The sequence below is a fragment of the Prionailurus bengalensis genome, chromosome B2, assembly GCF_016509475.1.
Source record: "Prionailurus bengalensis isolate Pbe53 chromosome B2, Fcat_Pben_1.1_paternal_pri, whole genome shotgun sequence".
Lineage (NCBI taxonomy): Eukaryota > Metazoa > Chordata > Mammalia > Carnivora > Felidae > Prionailurus > Prionailurus bengalensis.
The window spans coordinates 110,278,769-110,303,702 of NC_057349.1; the positions used below are offsets into that span (position 1 = coordinate 110,278,769).

General features: G+C 35.3%; 2 protein-coding genes across 7 annotated transcripts in view; one reads left to right on the forward strand and one right to left on the reverse strand.

Moving 5' to 3' along the window:
- Positions 1-5,871, forward strand: part of HSF2 (heat shock transcription factor 2) — a 40,603-nt gene extending 34,732 nt beyond the window's left edge. For 3 of the 6 annotated variants that reach the window (XM_043592224.1, XM_043592227.1, XM_043592226.1), the window contains one exon: positions 259-1,267. In XM_043592224.1, coding sequence (XP_043448159.1) covers positions 259-551 — 293 coding nt within the window. In that variant the 3' untranslated portion in view covers positions 552-1,267. Of the gene's footprint in view, positions 1-258; positions 1,268-2,704 lie in introns of those variants that run through there. The other 3 variants (XM_043592229.1, XM_043592230.1, XM_043592228.1) reach the window with 2 other exon arrangements.
- Positions 5,700-24,934, reverse strand: part of SERINC1 (serine incorporator 1) — a 36,469-nt gene continuing 17,234 nt past the window's right edge. Inside the window, exons 3-10 of the mRNA XM_043592231.1 lie at positions 21,848-22,017; positions 13,568-13,647; positions 13,195-13,332; positions 11,177-11,346; positions 10,977-11,067; positions 9,234-9,378; positions 8,889-9,119; positions 5,700-7,260 (exon numbers count right to left, since the gene is read on the reverse strand). Of these exons, the coding sequence (XP_043448166.1) occupies positions 7,125-7,260; positions 8,889-9,119; positions 9,234-9,378; positions 10,977-11,067; positions 11,177-11,346; positions 13,195-13,332; positions 13,568-13,647; positions 21,848-22,017 (1,161 nt within the window). The 3' untranslated portion in view covers positions 5,700-7,124. The remainder of the gene's footprint in view (positions 7,261-8,888; positions 9,120-9,233; positions 9,379-10,976; positions 11,068-11,176; positions 11,347-13,194; positions 13,333-13,567; positions 13,648-21,847; positions 22,018-24,934) is intronic.

Genomic DNA, 24,934 nt, shown 5'->3' on the forward strand with positions numbered 1-24,934 from the left:
TTCTTTAAGTCTTTTTTTTTTTTTAATTTAACTTTAGGACAACTGAAAGAATTCTCATATTGTAATTGTTGAATAAAAGACTTAACCTTTCTGACTAGTACATTTTTAAATTTACTGGCATAAAGTGTCAGATTTCTTGTTTGGATATATAAGGGTAGTTGATTGCATATATGCACATCTGTTTTTATTTTTTCCACCTTCAGCTTGAACTCTGTATAAGCTGGTGATAAAAGAGCATTTTTCTAATCTTTATTATAGATAAGCAGCTTATCCAGTACACTGCCTTTCCACTTCTTGCATTCCTCGATGGGAACCCTGCTTCTACTGTTGAACAGGGGAGTACAGCATCATCAGAAGTTATGTCCTCTGTAGATAAACCCATAGAAGTTGATGAGCTTCTGGATAGCAGCCTAGATCCAGAGCCAACCCAAAGTAAGCTTGTTCGCCTGGAGCCATTGACTGAAGCCGAAGCTAGTGAAGCCACACTGTTTTATTTATGTGAACTTGCTCCTGCACCTCTGGATAGTGATATGCCACTTTTAGATAGTTAAATCCCCAAGAAGTGGACTCTACATGTATATATTCATCAAAATGATGAACTATTTATTTTAAAGTATCATTTGGTACTTTTTTTTGTAAATTGCTTTGTTTTGTTTAATCAGATACTGTGGAATCAAAAGCACCTTTTGCTTTTCTCACACACTCTTGCAAAGCTTTCAGATGTTACTCAGCTACATAGGTACACAAGATTCAATGCACATTGTTGGTATATCTCTAAGTTGGATTCAAATGGCCATTTTTCTCCAGTTATAGTAAATTGGATTTCTTTTTTACGTATATACCCATTAACCCCAGTTAAACTTTTTTGTTTGTTTTACTTGTTTGATGCTGTCTGTTTGCATTGAGTGTAAGTCACTAGAACTAATGGTAGAACTCTTAAAGCTTTGTCTGTTCCAGTTACTTTTACTAAATATTTTTCACTTGGCTTATTTTTAAAAACTGGGAACATAAAGTGCCTGTATCTTGTAAAACTTCATTTGTCTCTCTTGTTCAGAGAAGTTCATTCATGTTCAACAGGAAAGGCAAAGTATACTTGAGTGCTTGCTGTCAGATATGGCTCCAGCTTCATATACATAGAAAGAAGGGAATGGGATGGCATCAACCCCATCCATCTCGTTGGACTAGTTTTAAGTAAAAGTTTTCTGATTTGTTTGTGTTTTTTTTGAACCATACTATTTAGTAAAATAAATATAATGAATGTTGCGTACTAGTGTCTGTTATGTGTCTTCTTTAGAGGTGACACCCACATGTAGAAATTTTTCTTTTTTATAGGAAGTAGATAGACTTAAATTGTAAACTGTCTGTTGTCCATTATTGAGTCACACCAAGATCTTTGTGCCTCATCTCAAAAGATAGGCTATTTGCAACAAGGAAGGAATATAAGGTCTCTAAACTTAATGTGTTTTAAAGTTCTTTATTAAATTATACTGGCTTGCTTTCTATATTTCTAATAAAGAACTGAGAGAAGTATGCCTCTCAATTGTCCCAAATGAGGTAAGAACATTATCACTGGGTGCCACCCAAAGAAAGGCCTATAATTTTTGCCCCTAGGGAAGACGAAACAGTTAAGTCACTTTCTCCCTTTAGAATTGTCGTTCAGGAGATTAATGCAAGACCAGGACACCTCTTTTATCAAGGTGAATTCCACCTTCAGGCAGAGGGCTGGAAATAGTGCAATTTATATCTGAATATTTGATAGGGCCATTTGATTAGGAATTACAAATAATGACCTTCCTCTTGGCCATATTCTGTCGTATCTTGGAATTTCTCTTACTATGTTGTAAAAATTCAAAGGAAAACCTAGCACAGAGATAGGAAACCCTTCCTTAGCAGATCCTAAAATATTTGGCTCTGACAGTGGCATCTTTTGTCCCCAGAAATTTCTGCATAAGCTGTAGAGATCACTTTTGTAGAGGTCATTAAGGTTGAGAACAAGAATTTAGAGACTGGGAAGGGATACAACTTTAGAGACTTTTCTTATTCCCTTACCTTCTTAAGTGTGGAATATGATGAAATTTCTTCTCTTTGGGGACATTTTGGAGCTCTAGAAGTATTCTAAAAATCTTGAAAAACTATATATTCTAGCACTTTTTAAGTTGAAATTAAAATTTTTCATCCTTAGTTGGAAGGAATTTAGGGTGTTGTTAATACTACCATTTAAAAATAGTCATTACTGTTTAAAAATGCAATTATGTGCTTTTTAAAATGTATCTAAAGGAATCTAAATACCGCAGTGATTTGATATCCATCATCATCTATTCTACTTCTCCCAAAGAATTTTATCCTATTTTTATCATCTGTGAGAGTCATACATTGAAGATACTGTCACACTTCTCTGTAACAAAATTTGAAATTGTTTCCTGTAACCTTAAGATTCTAAGCATTAAAGAAGTTTGTCTCCAGTTATAAATACACAGTTGATCAAAACTGTGTATAAATACATGTGGCAGAGACTGTTAAGTGAGTGCCATTTTCTCGATCATTCAGTTAGATTATTTCCACCTTTGTATACAGGGTGGCTATGGAACTGAGTTCCATATAAATCAGAAGTCATGTCAGAACTTCAAGTTAAGTCAGAACTTCAGGTCTGGTCTGAAAACCTCCCCTGTGCAATCCTCCTTGCTCTTTTACCCCCCTCCACTAGCCTGATGCAGAGGAGTATGTGGCTTCTGAGTATACATTCAAGGAGGAAGAAATTTGGCTTCCTGAATCACTGCTTAGAAGAAAGCCACCTATCAATCTTGGACACCCATTGTAGACTTCAGGTGAGTGGGGAACAAACTTTATGTTCTGCCTTTGGAACTTTTTTTTCTTTTTGGTTGATCTCTTCTTACTGTCCACTAATAAAACATCCATATTTTGGTGAACTGTTATTAAACATAAGTAAAGTTTTATCAGAAATATATTTTTAGTGGAGTTAACAGGTCTTGATGGGAGGGGGAGTTTTTCCCCAATTTTTTTTTTTTGTATCTGGGGGTGAATATTACTGACATTAAGAGCATAAGTTTTATTCCTTTTTGTTTTCATAGGTATAAAACTCTAAGAAACTTCATTTATAATACAAAAAAGTATGAGAATGGAAGAATTTTGTTGTAGCAGTGTCAATTCTCTGAATTCCTTCAGAATTACATACCAGAACTATTTTATTATGATTTATTAACTCTGGTGACTTTAGATGATCCTTCTATTTCAGTGAAAGCAAAAAAATAGAAACTACCTGAATTGTAAAAGGACCTTTTTTCCCAATGTCCTTCCTTCACACCAGTACTTAAAAATTGTGTCTTTATTGGATATTCAAGAAATTTTATCCAAAGTGCCTTGATAAGATTCAGAATGCATAAGAGGTACATATTTGTTAAATGTGGAGAGTAATCGCTAAGAGGGATGGGGGATGCCTTGATGTCCTTTTGCATCTTTTCGCACAGATCCAAATTGAGGAAGGAGTAACGTGAAAATTGAAAATCTGGAAAGTGATTCCTCTAAATACTCTCATTTACCAGAGGAAGTCTGTATACTGCCTGTAAAACAATATGAAGACTGTGGTATAAAAGTAGGGCCAGAGGAGACAGCATAGGACTTACAGCAGCTGAATGTTCCTTTAGGGTGGATCATGGTGTTTTTCATAGGGATGGTATACTCAGGTGATAAGTTTCAGTGTGAAAATAGTCTGCAGACTAGGAAATGGACCTAATGATACTGTGATGAACATATGTAGAATGTTACATTTAAGAATTAGAGCCTAAATGTTCAAGCACACATGAAATATTTGAGAGTTGGTTGCATATTAGACCATAAAGCAAATCAACAAATTTCATGGAACTGGTGTCAGACTAACTACAGTACAAATAAACTAGACCTTTACAGTTTTGAGGAGCAGTGGCATATTTTGTAGTGACCTTCAATTTGGGATTACCATGCTTCTTCTCATGATTAGACAGAGGTTATGGGTTTGGGAGTAAGAAAGATCAGAGGTGAAGTGCCATTTTCACCACTCATCAGAATATCCTACTGGTTGTTTCTCTGGGAGAACCCTAATATGTTCATTAAAAAAGGAACAAAAGTTCTCTTTATCTTAGAACACAGAAAATCAAAGGTGGGAGAATAGAACATCTGCTCAGTAAATGGGGATGCTTTCAGAGCTGTCATAGGGCAGTACTAAAAAGTGAACTGGCCTAGTGACAAGTTTAACATAAAGGACTACAAAACAACTGATGTGTGTAAGGTAAGGTCTTTTAAAAATTGATAAATTGAAGCTAATCAAAATTAAGTACTTTTGCTGTGCAAAAGACCCTGTCAGGATGGAAAGACAAAGCTACGGACTGGGACAAAGTATTTGCAAACCATGTATCTGATAAAGGATGAGTATTTAGAATATATGAACTCTCAAAACTCAACAAATCAAACTGTCCAATTAGAAAATTGCCAAAAGGCATGAACATTTTACTGAGGACATATACATGGCAAATAAGCACATGAAGAGATACTCAACATCACTAGCCATTTGGGAAAGGCAAGTTAAAACGACAATTGAGATAACACAATGTTCTTATAACGGCTAAAATAGGAGATAGTGACAAAGGCTGGCAAGGATGCAAAGAAAATGAATTGTTCATACATCAGTGGTGTGAATATGAAATGGTACAGTGACTCTAAGTTTGGCAACTTCTTGTAAAATAATCATTTAACCCATCCACCAAGATTTCTCTCTTCATCCCTGGTTCCAAAGACCACGAATTCCCATTTCTTTATTTGCATCATTGAAAGCATGTTAATATAAATGAAATGATCCTTTGTAACCTTTTGGGATTGGCTGTTTTTACCCAGGATACCTCCCTGGAGATCCAGTCGTTTTGTGTACCAACAGTTTACTCTTGTCTTATAGTTAGTATTCCATGATATGGATGTACCACTGTGTGTTTACACATTCACCAGTTGAGGGACTTCTGGGTTGTTGTTAGTCTGGGCTATTGCAAATAAAGTGATAAGCATTCAGGTACAGGATTCCGTGTGAACGTAAGATTTTTCTGAATAAATGCCCAAGAATTTTATAGGCATTGTCTTGCCCATAGTATTGGGGGAATCAGACCATTTCACTAAACCTTGGACTAAATGGAATAGAGTACTCATTTACAATTATATTCTTATTCCCCCCTCCCTCCTTGGTAAGGGACTTTGGGGCTTGAACTCATGACCCTGAGCTCAAGACCTGAGCTGAGATCAAGAGATGGACGCTTAAGTGAGGCATCCAGGCGCCCCCCCGTAAGAGACTTTTTTAAATACCATTTTGTGTCAGAAAGCACCAATTTGCAACTTAGGAAAAAATGCCTACAGGACACAGCAGGTGTAGAATAGCTATCTAATCAATTAAATATATTCTCCAAATTAAACTGGTCCACCCACTAAAGGTTCTTTAGGAGAACATCACCTTAATTACCTGAGATCCAATTTCAGGTGCCACTTACAGAGGACCAAAAAAGGGTGTGATGTAACTACCACCTTTAAAACAATTCAGTTTTTCAGGACACAAAATGGGCAGTTAACCTTCTTGTTTCAGGTTCTTTTATACGCAGGAGGAAAAGTAGGTCTGAGTATTACAGCCACCTAAATTTGGGTTGCTAAAGAATTAATACACCACACACTTTGTCTTGAATTTATTTATTTAGAGATAGAACACAGCCATTCAAAATGATGGAACACAATATCAACACCCAGAATAAAGTTGGGGAATTAAGTTGAATTGTTATATATTTCATTTACATTAATAAATACCTTAAAAGAAGCAAACGTAGATTTTAAGATTCATTAAGACACTAATGATGTGTACAAGTAACTAAGTTTCTAAGTTAACTGTCATACTGCTTGATTTTTCAGGTTGAAAGATTATCATAAACTATATATTTTAATTAGATGGCAGCAAATACAAAAGCATTTTAAATATCTTCTGAGCTGTAAAATGTACTGTAAGCAGTTTATATTCTATAGCATTCTGTCATTCTGGCCTCAGTTTATGGGTAGAAGGCAAGCTGGACACCAGCAAATATAAATTATCCACCACTAATGAGGTATAAAATCTATTATGCATGTATTTGAATAGAAGTTATTTTTAAATGCCAAAAAATGCCAGCTATTTTTGGGAAACCTGGGATTTCCCAGCTTGGCCACAGATTAGAAATCTGAGCTTCAGTTTCTTCTTATAAAATGAAGGTTTGGATGAGATTTTATCTAAGTGTCTCCTCAAGCCTAGTATATTGCAGTTTCTTCCTGTCCTATCAAAAGTTTACCACTTGCGATTTTAAAAATGGACGTTCACAGTCATTTTCAACAACTGCCTTCTAACCCATGATTATCATTTTCAGAAGCTTTGTCTAAATCCTTCAGAGTTCTAACATCTCCAATGAACCTATACTTCTGCATATGTTCATAATAACCAAACCGAAGTTCACTATGTTTGTATGAAAGGCTATCCCTACACAGGGAAGATTACAGCCTATTTGGGTATTCAATTTAGTAACCCACCACTACCAATCTTTCTCTAAAGGCTCCTGTGTCTCAATCTCCATCATAATCTACAGGGAAAACCTGAAAAGATTATTCGGACAACTGGCATTTAAGTGACTTGCTTACACAACTTTACAATAGCCACGTTCTTTGCAGTCTCTTGTAGGGCAAGGCATCAAACATTTCAAAAGGCAGCCATACATTTCCTTTTATACTTTCTAAAACAGCTTAGATAGCAGAATTTAAAAATCAAACTGTCAAGCAGTTTTATTTTTACTCTTAACTTCACAGGCATAGAACTAAGGATAAACCTAACAATGTCCACTTTTCCTAACTCACCAACAGATTCCTAAATCTCTCCCTTTGTGATTCATTCTAACACATATATCAATGCACATGGCAAGAATATAATGAATAAAATGGCAAGCGATAAAATCTAATTCATGCCAGAACACTGGAGAGGTTACATGGGAAGCACACACATACACAACTTTACAAAAGTTGGGAATACTGTTAATCTCAAACAAGCAATGATCCAAGTGGGACTTTCATGCCATAAGTCCTGTTCAGTCAAAATCACGATTTGTAAGAACAAGTGGTGCCACTAGTGTCCAAACATACAACACAATGCCGATCCAACTAGAAGAGATTTTCACCCAGACTGCTGTCCACTGACTTTTCATCTCACGAGAAGGCTCATACCTAAAATTTAAGAAAAAATTTAAAGGGTTGGATTATCAGCCATCATGCTACTTAGCTTACTTCCTAAGTGTTCTTTGTACAGTTTGTGATAACAGACATACAACTTCTGGGCTAATCTGCTGCTGCCCTGCTAGCCATACTACATTAATAGCAAATGTGAAGGTAAAATTCAATGTTTCCTTTAAAGGAGGAAAGGACGCAGGCCTCCGAGGTCGCTCTTTTACTGATACTCAGATGCTCTTTACGTACAGTTCCCACTTTCCAAAAGTTTATGTCAGGCCAGTTTGCTTTTACAAAACTACATGAGTAAGGGAAGTGGCTTTTTTCTTAAAGGCAGAAATTCTATTTGGGTTTAAGTAACAAAAACCTATACCAACGTAATCTTTTATAAAAGTGTAGTAGTGTAACACCAACTTTGAGAAAATGGGGGGGAACCTGTATTTCTGGCTTAGTAGTTCTGAGATACAGAGGAATGTAGTTGTGTAACTTCTGGGTAAGTGAAATGTCCTATCCTGTGTAAAAAATATAATCTGTTCCAAGTGTATATGGGAACCACTCTCCCACTTCAGCCTTCTCAAATTTAAGACACTGGAAAGAAAATACATCTCAAATTTAACTGGTTTTTGTGCAGATGAAACATACCAAAAATATTTTTGATCTAAAGTGGGTTTTTTTGATCTAAAGTTTTTTATTTTTTGATCGAAAGTTTTTTTTAAGTAATCTCTACACCCAATGTGGGGCTTGAACTCAAAACCCCAAGATAGAGTCACATGCCCCTCTGAGCCTGTCAGGCACCCCGATCTAAATTCTTAACGTTTACTATTATCTGACAGCCAAAGCTGTGAATTATTGAGAACTACATGGATTCTCATCATTTAATATGTTCCTGCAGTGTAGGAATTCTTAAAAATACTTCAATAATAAATACCAGTAAAGACTGCCCTCAAAATGAATAATCTTTTTCCTACATCTTTTTTATTAGTCTTCTTACAAGTTGTAAGGGTACTACGCATTAAAAAGTATTCAAAACAGAACTGCTCAAACCATATAGTTCAACTTGAATCTTAAATGGAATCTTTCAGTAATCATTTTGACAAAATTAGAATTTTTGAAAACAAATACTAATAACTACCTATTACTGGAAAAATACTTATGTATTATTAAGTGCTAAAAAAGTATACATTACAGCTTTGAAGAGAATCCAATTTTAAAGTAGCCATGTTCTTTGCATTAATCTACATTAATGTATTTCACCTCAATTCTGAGAACTTTAGTGCTTTTAAAGACAGTTTTAACAAAACAGAAAAGGTATCTTCCACTATGTCAGGAATTGGTTAACAGTATTTAAAAAATTAGGAAAACCATTGTGGTGTATCAACCATCAACATGGTATTTCTGTAAAAAAATGTTAGTAAAAAATCTGAAGCTTTCTATTTTAATCTCATCAAGATATGGAATATTTGTCAATGCCAAAGCAAGGTAGTCTGCATTTCTCATACTGATCTCACTTAGATGTAAATTTTGAAGTACACTGGAGGTTAAAAAGTACTTCATACCATATGTTTTGTGATGGAATCATGAAAAACATTGAAATTTCCACATGCAAAGTTTTCATGAAATGTAATTACCTGTACCAGTTGGTAAGGGTCATCATGATATAGAGTGAAGCCAAGAAAAGCATGAAGTGAAAGAAGGAATAACTGTAAGTAACACCATCCCTTTCATTATCTACAGCTCGGTGAACATCATCTCCATCCTCCAGTGATCCATCACTTCTGGCTCCACCATCTTCTATTAATGTTGATTCATCACTTGTTAGAGTCAATTTATTAACCTGACTATTGTTCGAAGTGCGGATGCTGCATGAAAGACAGTTAAGGAAGAAAGAGAGAAGGAAAAAGGGTGTTTTTTAAAAAATGATTTTTAAATGAAAGGCTAGATTTCTTGTTAAAAAAATGCACAATTTTTCTTACCTTGAATAAAATACACACAATAAAAAGAGGATTAGTCCTATAATTCCTTGAGCATGCCACCACTGGACAGACTGCCCTTCCTTTGGAATAGTGCTTGTTGTATTGTACCCAATTATGCTTAGTAGACTTGGGTTGCAGTTTGTTTCTGTAATGTATATTAAGGTCGAATTAATGTTAGAACACTATAGAAAGTATTTTTTCAGGTCCTAGTTACAGTTGTTTTTCTTTAACTCTTTAAGATAACTGCTATTTATTAATGAGACTTAAATATTACACTGCTAATTTTATAGAGGTGCTTGGAAAAATCAAGTAATTTCATTTTAAACCTCATGTAAGAGCGGAAATATTTTTAAGCTTTCTACTGATCAAGAAACAGGTGAAATTTAGATAACCTTTGCAAAGTATAAGAAAACTCTAGTAGAGTTAGGAATAAAAATTCAGATGTTCTAAACTAAAACAGAATGGTTTCTCCTAACATATATTGTAAGAGAACAAGTTACTTTAATGAAATTTATCCACTTGTCAAAATACATTGCTACATAAGCAACGTAGCTTACACATAAAATTACCAGTTATTAGAATTTTAGCAAATGCTTTTGTGGTAAGTCCAATTAAGTCATAATGATCTCCTCTGTATTCTTATGTGAAAAAACTAAAGTTTGTGTAGTGTTCACTAAAGTATGCAAAATGTTTTTCACGAAGCCAGACAGGTCAATTACCATCTTATTAATGAAAACAATCCTGAATTAGGGGGGAAAAAACCGATTCTTAGAGCCATTTTAAGAATAATTACTAAAAAATTTTTTCTAACCACTTAAATACCTGAACAAATCTAATCTTTCTCTAATAATAAAAAAAAGCCTTTCTCCGACTAGTGATAAATTACCTACTAAGCTTATGAGCTTGAAATCAGATTCAGATAACATATTTTATAATTTTCTTTTTAAGTAAAAGAGACCATTTTCTTCCTTTTCAAAATTAGTAACTAATTTCTCACTAACTTGTTTCACGCCAAATGATATTCCATGAGATTAGAAGCCAATATATATCATTTGGGGTGAAACAAGTTAGTCTCGTGGAAGGCAATGTAACAGGCCTATAAAGATTCATTAGGGGCACCTGGGTGGCTCAGGTGGATACGTGTCCAGCTACAGCTCAGGTCATGATCTCACGGCTTGTGGGTTCAAGCCCTGTGTCAGGCTCTGTGCTGACAGCTCAGACCCTGGAGCCTGCTTTGGATTCTGTGTCTCCCTCTCTACACCTCCCCTGCTCAGACTCTGTCTCTCTCCCTCAAAAATAAGTATTAAAAAAAATAAGTAAACATTAAAAAAAATTCATTACAAAGCCCTATTATATTCACTTGCAAGGTACTCACAGGCAGAAATAGTATTTTAATAAGTAAAAGAATTATACTGTTTACCACTGAATCAAGGAGCATTTTAACAGCTTTTCTTTCTTGTATGCTTTCTTTTGTGATATTGTATATATACTATCGCAAATATGGCAGTACAAATTAGGTATATTTGTTATAATTTTCATATACTCTCATAATTCTGTTAGTGAAAGAAACAAAGTAAAAAAAAAATACAGTGATACATCAAAGATGAAAATGGTATTATTTCCATACGGTTTATTCCTCTAGAGGCTTATTTTTTAAATGACTTAATTTCATAAAATGACCATTTCTGAAAAAAGAAAAGTTTCAGAATTCATTAAAAAGAAACCCAAGCAAACAAAACATACCTGGTTCATTGGTCATAGCAGACCATGTCAAATACATCGTGTAGACTGTAATTACTGAAGACTGTAACAAACCAGATCTTGGTTGTGATTCCTACAAAGAAAAATTAAGCAAGACAAATAAATATTCTGACATCATTCAAAATTTAAGAAAACTCAGAAAAATGGAAGCTTCATAAAAACTAATGATATAAAGAGCATACTTGGATTTTGGGCAGTATAGACATTACAGAAGCACCAAGGCAGAGGAGCATGTTGACACTGATGAATGCTTTGTTTTCTGAACAACTGGCTGGATGAGTATAGTAAACAAAGAATAGGACGATAGCAACTAAAGACAGCAGATAATTCAGAGCTGTAGCTGATAACAATGCTGTGAAGGAAATATAATTGGACAATTAGAATTGATCATGAATATTAGGAATTAGGCGTAGGGCTCATTTTAAAAACAAACTTTTTACTCTAAAATGTATTTTAAGCAACTAACATTGTCAGCATTATGCAGGCTATAAAAGCAGGGAAGAATATTATTTCTGAACTTTATCACAGAAAATTTTATAGTCTTCACATATATAGCTCACTATAGTATTTTCAAGGACATTAAGTTAGTAACAGACTAAGTATTTTATTAATAGTAATATCTCCACTACAAACACATTCACATACATTAGTCATTATTTTCAAAATACAGAAAAATAAAAGGAAAATTACTTAACCATAATTGTTCAGTTACAAATGACACTGAGAAACAAAACTTTCATTGCTAATGCTAAGCCCACAAAACAAGGCTTTCCCATATTAATATCTTTAAACATTTTTTATTATGTAAGATTAATAAGACAACCTAGTTTCTCCTTTGTAAATTAAAACATACACAGTGTGTTTTTGTGCTATTGTGTGTGCTCCATATACACAGGTGTTTATGTAGATGTGCCAGATGGGGATCCACCCAACAAATATTTATTGAATGCCTACAAAGTTCCAAGCGCTGGTGGAGCAGGGAACAAAACAGAAACTCTTGCATTAAATTTGAACTAAAGAATGGGGTGTTTGGGGCGCCTGGGTGGCGCAGTCGGTTAAGCGTCCGACTTCAGCCAGGTCACGATCTCGCGGTCCGTGAGTTCGAGCCCCGCGTCGGGCTCTGGGCTGATGGCTCGGAGCCTGGAGCCTGTTTCCGATTCTGTGTCTCCCTCTCTCTCTGCCCCTCCTCGTTCATGCTCTGTCTCTCTCTGTCCCCAAAATAAATAAAAACGTTGAGAAAAAAAATTAAAAAAAAAAAAAAAAAAAAAAAGAATGGGGTGTTCTAGAACACTGAATTTTCCAAATAACTGAAGCTTATTTCTTTGAATACTAAACTCTTTGTTTTAACCACCGAGATCAAATACCACAAACTGTGTGAGAGAAATATTAGGCTAGCAGATACAATGATACAGCTTTCACTCCAAATTAAAATATTTAGCTGAAACTCAGATCGCTTCACATAAAATTTTAGATTTATGACTTCTCTTTAAAGAAATCAGAAAAAAATTAAGCAATACTGAGTTCACGTTTCCATAAGGTAACGATTGTATGAAACTGAGCAGCATCTATGCATTTTAGGAAGGGTCTTCATCATAGTCCCTACTATTTGCACAAGCATTGACTGACTATACACTTAACCTGGTTTTCTTCCCTCAGTTTTTGATCCGTGTTTTGCAGTATAACCGTAGGACCCAAGATCATCATTATAAATAAATACACATTAATCACACTACTACAAGAATCCCCTTAGGTGGATCTTTCCACTTACATAAAATGAAATTTTCTAGAGTCGCTTTTTATATTTTTTCTGCATGCTGATGTTTATGCCTTATGCTACTGTTTATTTCTAGCAGCCCTAATCCCTTTGATATTTTATCTACCTGTAGTTCCTGTAGAACAGGAAACTAGGCTGTAAAAGGTACGTACTGCCAGCAGTAGCCTTTGCAACATCTATTTTAGCCACTCAGGGTATCTTGGTTTATTTCCTGATTCTTAAGTATGTTCCTAGAGCTGATTCACTAAAAGTTCTCTCAGTAAGTTGCTGATACAGTGTGATTCAGTGCCACTCACAGACTCCTGAAGTAAGTATCTCTTCACAAAAATCTTCATAAAAATCTTGATTTCCCTGTAGTCTACATATGTACTCTTATCTTCAAAGTTCAACTATCCTGAAGATGTGCTATAAAAGACAAAAGCTTACCTGCATACCAACATCTTGAATTCCCTTCTTCCATTTTTTCAACCCATGATTCATTCCACGAATGGGCAAAATCAATAAGTAAGACTAGCTGTATGAGGATGAAGCAAAAAGCACCTGCCATGCCTACATAAAACCACACTGAAAGAAAAAAAAAAAAAGTATACAAACGAGCAGCCGGTTCACTTTTTATCACTTCATTTTCACAATCACAATAAACAAAAGGATAAATAATATTTTACACAAATGCCTTTTGTCAACTGGAAAAAAAAAATAGAAAGAAGTAGTGTTACAGTTCCAGGCAACAGTTATTAAAGTTTCTTTACAGAACATCAACATCACACAATTAAAAAAAAGAAAAAACAAAAACTGTTACCAGTTGTAAAAGTTCCTTCTGGAATGAAGAAAGCCCCAATAATAATTGCAATTGCTGCGGCAAATTTAAAGAACCAAAATCTAAAAGAAATAGAAATATAGTTTATTAATAAATAATCACTCAACAAAGAGTTTCATATATGAAATCTTTTTTAAGAGCATCTGAAAAAAATAGTTTATGTGACTGTTTAGGATAGTTTTAAGATAGATTTGTAACTAATTCATTATGAGAAAATGAGAATATTCTATTTCACAGGTTCACTTTTAATAATGAATGGATATAATGCTAAGTGAAATAAGTCAGAACCACAACTACCATATGATTTCACTCCTCTGGAATTTAAAGAACACAAACTAACAAAAAAAGACAAATAAAAAACCAGACTTTAAATACAGAGAACAAACTGGTGGTTGCTAGAGGGCAAATGGGTAAAATAGCTAAAAGGGATTAAGAGTACCCTTATCTTGATGAGTGCTGAGAAATACCTAGAATTGTTAAATCATACTGTACACCTGAAACTAATGTTAACACTGTACATTAATTATACTTGAATAAAAAAATGAAAAGAATGGGATATGTGAAAGTATAAAGTCTACTGTACAAATGAATAGGTCTTATAAATACATGATAAATGCTCCATCTGGTTTTAAAAAACCCAGCTTTTAGAACATCAGCCTCTTGATGACATAGCAAGTCCTTATTTTTTGTTCTCCTGCTTTGAACAAATCAATAAGGCATCCATCCATGAACAAAAGTGCTACTATGGGAGTTGTGGGATCCAGAAACATGCCAAGACCAAGGAAGAGTCTTGTGCACCTGTGCATTTGATAATAGGCAGACACACTTTGGTATAGGCTACAAAATTAATAAACTTCTCCAATCCCTCCAAGCTTTTCCCAGTTGGGGAAAACCTAGAGTGCTGATATGGGCAAATACCTATGAATGAGAAACAATTTATAAAAGTCTAGCCCTACTGTGGGAAGATTCCCACATGGCCTGAGTGTGTGTGTGTGTGTGTGTGTGTGTGTGTGTGTGTGTTGGGGTGGGAGGGAGAGGAGTTTCAGTGCAAGAGAGAGGGGAAGAACTTTGCCAGCATTGCCCCTATACCATGGTAATACAGTATGGACACTGGCAGCAACCTCTCCCATGGGGGAAAATGAGAGCTGTGAGTGACCAGCTACCCCAACTCTGTGTGACAATTCTGGAGAAACCATTTCTCTCCAGAAGCACCCAGATTACTGAGGCAAACTCCATGACTAAGGGGAGGGAGAAGATGGAGAGAGAGGTGGATATTAAAAAGAATTACAGGAACACAGTTTCTGCCAATTACACTCAGGACTTAAGCAGGACATCTGCTCACAAGCCTCTGGGAGATCCTCAGCCAAGAATCTCTGCTGGCTGGCTGGCTAAGTGGGACCCTAAACACCCAGGGTGCTAAACCCACACCTCCCACTCTGCAGCCAGCTCTTTGTGTGCACTCCTGAGTGCAAGAGCAAGAGAGGATGCGATAATGAGAGTGCTCTGAGAAAAACACCATGATCTGTAGGCAAGGGAGAAACTACAAAATGAGCTGTAGTGCCATCATCTGGAAAACAAAACAAAAAATTTCTGGTAGCCAGCAAGGTGAGTTGTAAGAACCATGGAAGACATAAAAGCTTAAGATCTTCCACAAAAGTGAGCAAGAAGTGTGCAAGTGTATAAAAGAAATGTGCAGCAAGTGTATAAACACGAGGTCAAAGAGAACCCCAGATATATATAACAGGATCAAGAAGAGTATACCCCATCGAAAGCAACCAGTATAAACTTGAGATGTCTCCTACTTCAAATGCGAAAGCAACCAACACAAAACTACAGGAAACATGAAAAATCAAGAAAACATTCCATTACCAAAAGACAATAATCCAACAAGTAAGCTGAAAGGCATGGAATCTTGCAATCTAGTGGATAAAGAATCAAAATAGCTATTTTGAGGAAACTCAACAAGCTACAAGAAAACACAGAAAGATAAATTCAGGGGAAAGAAATACATGAACAAAACAAGAAATTTAGGAGAGCCAGAAGTCATAAAAAATAATCAAATTCTGGAGCCAAAGAAAGATGAAAGAAATGAAAACTGCAATAGCACTTGCAGCAGGGTAGATCAAGGACAGAATAAGCGACCTGGAGAACAAAAATTTTCAAATAACCCAATAGGAGTGAACAGAGGAGAAAAGAATAAAAAAGAGCAAAGCCCATGAGATCTATAGTATCCAAATATTAGAATAATCAGCGTTCCAGAGATGAGAGAAGGGAAAAAGTTTATTTGAATAATAATGGAGAACTTCTCAAACCTGGGAAATATACAACCGAGTTCACAACTCTAATAGATTATGCTATTATCTCAATGCAAAAGACCTTCTCTAAGACATGAACTGTCAAAGGTGGAAGATAATCCTAAAAGCAGCCAGAGAAAAAAATGATCATAATCCACAAAGGAACTCCCACTAAGCTATCTGGATTTCTCAGCAGAAATGCTACAGGCCAGGAAGGAGGGGAATGACACATTCTAAGTTTTCAGAGAAAAAAACTTCCAGCCAAGAATACTCGATCTACCAGTCATTCTTCAGATTTGAAAAATAAATACTTTCTCAGATAAATAAAAGCTAAATTCACCACCACTAGACTTTCCTTGCAAAAAAAATGGTGAAAGTTCAAGCTTAAATGAAAAGATGCTAATTAGTGACATGAAAACATATATAAGTATACAATAAACTGGTGAAGACTAATGCACAGTAAGATTCAGAAAACTCTAATTCTATAATAGGATGGTATGTTAACTATAAATCTTAAAAAAAGTTATTAAAAAAACTATAGCCACTCTATTAATATACAATCTAAAAAGTAAACTGACATCAAAAATATAAAAGGGAGGAGTAAATGGGTAGAGCTTTTGTATACAATTGAAGTTATGTTGCTATCAGCTTAAGATGGGCTTTTATCTCTAAGATGTTTATGTAAATCTCATAGTAAACACAAAGCAAAAACCTAGAGTAGACACACAAAAGATAAAAAGGGAAACAAAGCATACCACCAGGAATACCAATTTACAAAAGTAGGCAGAAATGGAGGGAAAAGAATGGAAATACAGTACAACCAGAGAGCATTGTATAAGGTAGCATTACATATCAGTAATTGTCCTAAACATGTATGTACTAAATTCACCAATCAAAAGGCATGCTTTGGCTAGATGGATTAAAAAACCAGACCCAACTATATGCTGGATACAAGATTCACATCAGATTCAAGGACACTCATGGGCTCAAAATAAAGGGATAGTAAAGGATACTCCACGCAACTGGGAAGCAAAAGAAAGTGGGAGTGGTAGCATACCTACATCAGACAAAATAAACTTTAAGCCAAAGAAGGTAACAAGAGACAAAGGTGGCCATTATATAATGATAGAGGGACCAATTCAATTCTCTAAGATGTAACAACCATATATACACTACACTACACTACACACACACACACACACCCACCCAACATCAGAATAAATATATTAAGCAAATACAGATTTTAAGACAGAAATGGACAATAAAATAATAGTAGGAGACTTTAATATCCCACACTTTCAGCAGTGGATAAATCCTCTAGACAGCAAATCCACAAGGAAATAAATACTGGATTTGAACAATACATTAGGCCAAATGGACCTAACACATTCATAGAACATTCCATCCAACAGCAAAAGAACACACATTCTCAAGTGCACAGGGAACATTCTCCAGAGTGAACTGATCATAGGATAGGGTTCAAAAGTCTTTTCAAACTTAAGAAGACTGAAATCATTCCAAGTATCTTTTCCATCTGTAAGAGCATGAAACTAGAAATCAACAAGAGGAAGCCTGGAAAATTTACAAGCATGTGGAAACGAAACAACACACCCCTGTGAAACCAAGGGATTAAAGAAGAAATCAAAAAATACCTCAAAACAAATGAAAACAGAAACACATAATAAAATGTATGAGACACTGCAAAAGCAGTTCTGAGGGGAAGTACATAGTGATAAATGTACATATTAAGAAAACACATCTTTAACAACCGTAACTGTACACCTCAAGGACTAATAAAAAAGAACTAAGGCCAAAGTTAGCAGAAGGAAGGAAATAAAGATCAAAGTGGAAACAGATACAAAACAGGAAAAACAAACAAACAAACCAAAAAAACCCCTGACAAACCTTTAGCTAGACTAAGAAAAAAGAGAGAATACTCAAAATCAGAAACAAAAGAGGCATTACAACTGATACTACATAAATACATATGTTTGTAAGAGACTGCTATAAAGAATTACATGCCAACAAACTGGATAACCAGAAGAAATGGATACATTCTTAAAAACACAACCTATCAAGACTGAATCAAAAAGAAACAAAATCTGAACAGACCAATAGCAAGTAAAGGGACTGAATCAGTAATCAAAAACCTCCCAACCCAGAACAGCCCAGTATCTGAGGATTTCACTGGTCAATTCTAACAAACTTTTAAAGAGGAATTAATGCCAATCCTTCTCAAACTCTTCCAAATTACTGAAGAGGAATGGATACTTCCAAATTCATTTTACCAGGCCAGCATTACCCTGATGCCAAAGCTAGGAAAGGACACTACAAGAAAACTATGGGCTAACTTCCCTGATGAATACAGATGCAAAAATTCTCAACAAAATGTTAGCAAACCAAATCCGACCATACATTAGAAGGTCTGTAGCACCATGAGCAAATGGAATTTATCCTTGGGATGCAAGGATGGTTCAATATATGCAAACTAACAAATTGATAACTGAATGAAAAATAAAAATCATATGACAATCTCAGTAGATGCAGAAAAGCATTTCACAAAATATGAAAAACATCCTTTCAAGCTGAAAACCCTCAACAAATTGGGCTACAAAGAAACATACCTCAACAAATAAAGGTCATAAACAACAGATCCACAGATAACATCATACTCAACCAAGAAAACCTTTCCTCTACATTTAGCAACAAGACAAGAGTGCTAACTCTCACCACTCTTATTCAACATAGTACTAGAAATTCTACCTAGAGCAATTAGGTAAAACAAAGAAATAAAAAGCAGCCAAACTGGGAAGGAAAAAATAAAATTGTCTTTATTTGCAGATGGTATGATCTTATATATAGAAAATCCTAAACAGTCAACCAAAAACCCTGTTGGAATGAATCAACAAATTCAGTAAAGTTGCAGAATACAAAATCAACACACAGAAATCAGTTACATTTTGATACATTAACAACAAAATACCTGAAAAGTAAAGAAAACTATCCTATTCATAATGGCATCAAAAATAATAAAATGCTTAGGAATAAATCTAGCCAAAGAAGCATAAGATCTATGCAACGAAAACTACAAGACTTTGATGAAAGAAACTGAAGACACAATAAAAGAGAAAGATATTCATGTTTATGGATCTGAAGAACATTGTTAAAATGTTTGCACTACTCAAGGCCATCTATGGATTCAATACAATCCTTATGAAAGTTTCAATGGCATTTTTCTCAGAAATAGGAAAAAAAATCCTAAATTTTGTACAAAAAATCACAAAAAGACCCCAAAATGGCCAGAATAATCATGTGAAACAAAGTTAGAAATATCACAGGTACAGATTTTAAACTGTACCACAAAGCTACAGTATTCAAAATAGTATGTTACTGGCATAAAAAGACACATAGGCCAACGGAATATAACAGAGAGCCTAGAAATAAATCCTTGCACGTGTGATCAACTACTATTTGATGAAGACGTCAAAATCAATGGAGAAAGGACAGTCTCTTTTATGGGAAAACTGTATAACCACATGCAGAAAAATGAACCTGGACCTCTATCTTACACACCTCACAAAAATTAAACTAGAAATGGATTAAAGAATGAAATATTGGAGTGCCTGGGTGGCTCAGTCAGTTAAGTGTCCGACTTCGGCTCAGGTCATGATCTCATGATCCGTGAGTTTGAGCTCTGCACGGGGCTCTGTGCTGACAGCTCAGAGCCTGGAGCCTCCTTCAGATTCTTTCTCCCTCTCTGTACCTGCCCTGCTCACACTCTGTCTCTCTCTCAAAAATAAACATTATAAAAAAAAAAAAAAAGAATGAAATATTAAGACTTGACACTGTAGAACATACTAGGAAGATTCTGATACTAGGAAGATTAAAATAGGGAAGAAACCCTTAACACTGGTCTTGGCAATGAGTTTTTAGATGATAAGATACAAGAAGCATAAGCAACAAAAGTAAAATCAAACAAGTGAGACTACAAACTAAAAATCTTCCTCTGCACAGCAAAAAAACAATCAACAAAAGGCAACCTACAAAACAGAATATATGTGCAAACCATATACTGGATAAGGAGTTAGTATCCAACATATATAAAAAAACCTCACACAACTCAATAACGAAAAACAACCCAATTAAAAAATGGGCAGAGGAACTCAGATTTTCCAAAGACGACAAATGGCTAACAGGTGTATGAGAAGGTGCTCAGTATCACTAATCATCTGGGAAATGTAATCAAAACCATTATGAGATAGCACCTCACACCTGTTTGGATGAAAGGGGTATCATCATCAAGACAAGAAATAAGTGTCGAGAACGATGTGGTGAAAGGGAACCTTGAGCACTGTTCGTGAGAATGTAAACTAGTTCAGCCACTATGAACAGGAGTATAAAGTTTCCTCAAAAAATTAAAAATAGAAACTACCATAAGATCCAGCAATTCCCTTCTAGTTATACATCCAAAGGACGTAAAAACAGGATACCAAAAAGATACCTGCACTCCCATGTTTACTACTGCAGCTTTATTCACAATAGGCAAGATATGAAAACAACTTGTCAATGCTTGTAAGTGCTTGTCAATGAATGAAGAAACAGTGGTATAGATGTAAAATGGAATATTATATAGCCCTGAGAAAAAAGCAAATCCCATCATCTGCAACAACATATATGAAGCTTGAAGGCATTATGCTAAGTGAGATAAACCAGACAAGGAAAGACAAATACTGTATGGTATCACTTACTCGTATGTGGAATCTGAAAAAAACCGAACTTGTAAAAAACAGAACAGAATGGTGGTTACCAGGGTATGGGGTGTATGTGTGTGGGTGGGCATTGGGAGAGGCCATGAAGGGGAACAAACCTGCAAACACTAAATAAGTCCTGGAGATGGAATGCACAGCATAGTGACTATAAGTAGCAATACTGCATTACAGACTTCAATGTTGCTAACTGTTCTCATCAAAAGAAATAATAACTGTGACATGACTGAAGTCCTGGCTAACCCTACAAAGGTAATCATAATGCAATATACAAATGTATGAAATCAACACTTTGTATAGGCTAAACCTATACAATGTTATATGTCAACTTTATCTCAAAAAGAAACACGTGTAACAAAGATGATTCTAAGAGTGCTATGTGCATGCTACTTTGACAAGAGTATTATCTCAGGGAATGGTTGTCACAGCCATTCTGAGATACATTTTGAGAAGTGTTTAAAAACACATTAAGTAAATATAGTGGTAGGAGTGCAAATAAATACCAATAACTACAAGGACAAAATAAACAAAATAATTCAACCTGTCACAGCACATTTTTTCATTAATATTTATATTACACTTGCTCATCCTTCCTGTTTTTGGTAGCATATGTTAATAAAGAACAACAGATACTCAAAAAAAGTTTTTTTTTTTTTTAACTTATGGAGAGAAAAGGACAGATAAAATTAAAAACATTCAAATTAAGTACCAGAAGCGATGCTCTACATTAAGGGAGATTAATAAAAGGGATCCTGAAGTTCCTTTCTGGATGGTCTAGTATAACCAACCATTTAAACAATCAATCACCCTATTTAGGATTAAAGTTTTTCATTTTGGTTGCACTGTAGGTCTAGGGAACTAAGTTCACTTTCACATAATAAGACTGGTCTACCAAAAGGTTAAAGCAGAGGTGGGAGTAAGTTCCTCCTTATTAATAACAGATATAGATCCTCTTTTTATAATGAAACTATAAAGCAACCTGCATCAAAGATTATACCAATAAACAACCCAAGGCTACTATCTAATATTAGTATTTCTAAAGTCTGACATTCTCTAGTAGAGACCAGAAGATATTCTTACCTGGTCATTCATGAATAACAAAATAATTCTGCAAGTTGTGTAATTTATTTTACAGTTTTTTTTAGACAGATTCAAAAGTACTGAGACTGCACAGATTTTCATATTATTATTGAAAAACATACCCATTATGCACTGCAGCTCTAGGATCACTGCTGCTCTTCACTTTGATCATTAGCAGAGAGAGGAGAAGATAGAACATAGCCAAACCAAAGCACAGACGGTACACAGCTTTATAGCCAACCAGAATATTACAAGGAACAATGCCTTTCTCATTTTCACAAAATCCAGGAATCTAGAAAAACAAGAGTTTATGATCTAGAATTTTAAGTAAAAATGAAAACTCTATGTAATCAAATAGTTTAAGGTTTAAAAAACTGAAGTTTGCTTGACAGTTTATGCTGAATATGTAATCAAGGTTAAATCTGGAAAATTTTCATCAGTAGACATTTAACCGTTTTTACTTTATATAAGCCCAAGATAAACTATGAATGCCAATCCTACATTGGATGCTTATTCTGACTTGCAGACTTATTCTAAATTTTCTAAAACTTGCATTCCCCCAGGGGCGCCTGGGTGGCTCAGTCGGTTAAGCGTCTGACTTCAGCTCAGGTCATGATCTCGCCGTCTGTGGGTTCGAGTCCTGTGTCAGGCTCTGTGCTGACAGCTTGGAGCCTGGAGCCTGCTTCGGATTCTGTGTCTCCTTCTCTCTCCGCCTCTTCCCTATTCACTCGTTCTCTCTCTCAAAAATAAATAAATGTTAAAAACAAACAAAAAAATCTTGCATTCTCCTGTGATATATTGAATTACACCAGTAAGAGAAGAATACAATCAATAAAAGCTGAAGGCAATTACAGAGTAACTAAGTTAGTTCCTAAATACTGAAGAGAACATTGATAGCTTCTCAAAGCCAATGAGACCTAAATACATTTTGAGTTTTGGTCTCTTATTCTACAAGTATTATTTCTGGTAACAAATGGATTTGCATTAACAGTATAATAGCTGGCACTGATTTTACTTTGTAACTTAGAATTGTGAAAGACTAATGGCCATTTCAAAGTCACACTGGAATCAGAATACAAAAAAAATCTTAGGTGAAATAAATGGGAGTTCTCAGAACTACATGCACTATTCATATGTATGAGAATGAATTATTCCCTCTAGAAAATGTTAAAGCAAACCAATATGCCAAAATATAACTGTTAATTTGTGCCTTTAAAACCAAGAACTTAAAAATATTTAAGCTAATGGAAGCACTACTTCCTTTTGCTAGTCTCTACACAATCTGTAAGCCCTTTCTTGGTGCCACTTAAATCTCACCTTGCTAACCCAGTTTGAGCCTTATGGCAATATATACTTACCAACAGTCACTTGCAACATGTACTCAACTAGGCTAATTATCCCATTCCCTTACACAGGACACCACCTGGCAAATTCCCACAATTAAATGAATTCAACCACCCATATTAGGTTAAGAAGGTTCAGTAACAACCCCCAAATATCACTGGCTTAAAACAGCAAAGTTATAGTTCTTGCTCATGTACATAAATGGTCATGTACATAAATGTACATGTACATAAATGGTCATGGTAGTCACTTCAGGAGCCCAGGCTGTTGAAGAAGCCACCATTTCAAATGAGGTACATGTTGACAAGAAAAAAAAAAAAAAAAAAAAGGAAATCAGTAAGTAGAGGCCAAGGTGTATTTCTTCTACTCACCACTCACTGATCAGTACTAGAGACATGGCCCTACATATCACAAAGCACTCCAGAAAATGCAAATCTTTGATGACCTTCATAAAGCAGAGAAGGAAAAATATCTGGTATTAAGTATTAACATCCACCAACTAAACTATTTATTACCACAGTCAACTGGATCTATGACAAAATCATACAGATATGTGTTTTGCTTATACCCAGGACTTGAGTAACATTAACTGGTCATCCACATCTACCATGTACAATGCTAGTGACTTTCATAATCATAATAATTTCATTTCCCAAACTTTCACCATCTTTCCTTACCCAAATGCCAACCTCAAGTAGACACTATGCTTTAAAATGGAGGTCATCTCCCATACTCTCTCTCAACCTCAAATTCTGCATGGTCACTCATCTTGTCTTGGTGGAAAGCTAACCTCTAAACCTTCTCTGGATCACCTTATCTCTCTCTCATACAGATTAGATCTCTTATCGCTGACTCATCTCAAAATACACATGAATAATTCTCATCCTAAAAATCCTTTCCTTAACTCAGCTGACCTCTGAGACTGCCACCTTTATTAGAAAACTCCTCGAATCAGCAGTTTATAGCTATTAGACACATTTCCTCATGGCTTTACAATTCTCCTCTCACTACTCTGATCCCAGCACTCTGAAGAAATTGCTTTTTCAAGACACTAATCATGGACTGGGTGTCAATACTTTCCTCCTCAGGCCTATACAACAGGGCGTACACTTGGTTCACCTTTTTTCATTGTTCCTTCTGAGGTTCCCTTTTCGCTAACCAACCCCTTTCACTAAGAGCTTTTGTCGAAGTTAGTCTGCTCCCTTTGAATGGTCTTCAGCATATGCTACCATGGTTGGTTTTAACTTTCATCTCTATTCCCAAAACACCTCTAGCTATTTCTTTTTTGTTACACACAATGTTTTCTACTTCCCACGGGATACACAAACACACACTCTCACTCACGTATGTAGTACAGTAACAAGTCAGTGTTTTACAAATTAAATAATTGTATTTTCCTCATCTTTCACAACCTGAGTTCCTGAAAAAAAATTTTTTAAGTACACTTTTTATTTTTTTTCCTAGGTTAACAATAACAGTTTCCTCCTAGTTGTCCAGAATCAGAACCTGAATATTATGTATGATTCTACCCCTGCCAGTATTTAAATCCCAATTCAGTTAATTCTGTATTCAGAAAAACTATCACTGGCTCTCTATATAGTTCTTGATTATACCATTAAAAAAGCCTCCACATTTAACTGCCTAACTTCGAATTATCAATCTGCCAAAAGCATACATATTCTGCGCGACAAGCTCTTTATCCCCATTCTGCTTCCTATTTTTCAGTCTCTGCATAGAGAAGTTCTACTCATTCTTAGAATGTCCCTTTTTCCATGACACCACTGAGTTCTGACATTTAACTGGTTATAATTACTTATTTCTCCTTATTACCACAGCACATTTTCTGTACCACCATCACAGACCTT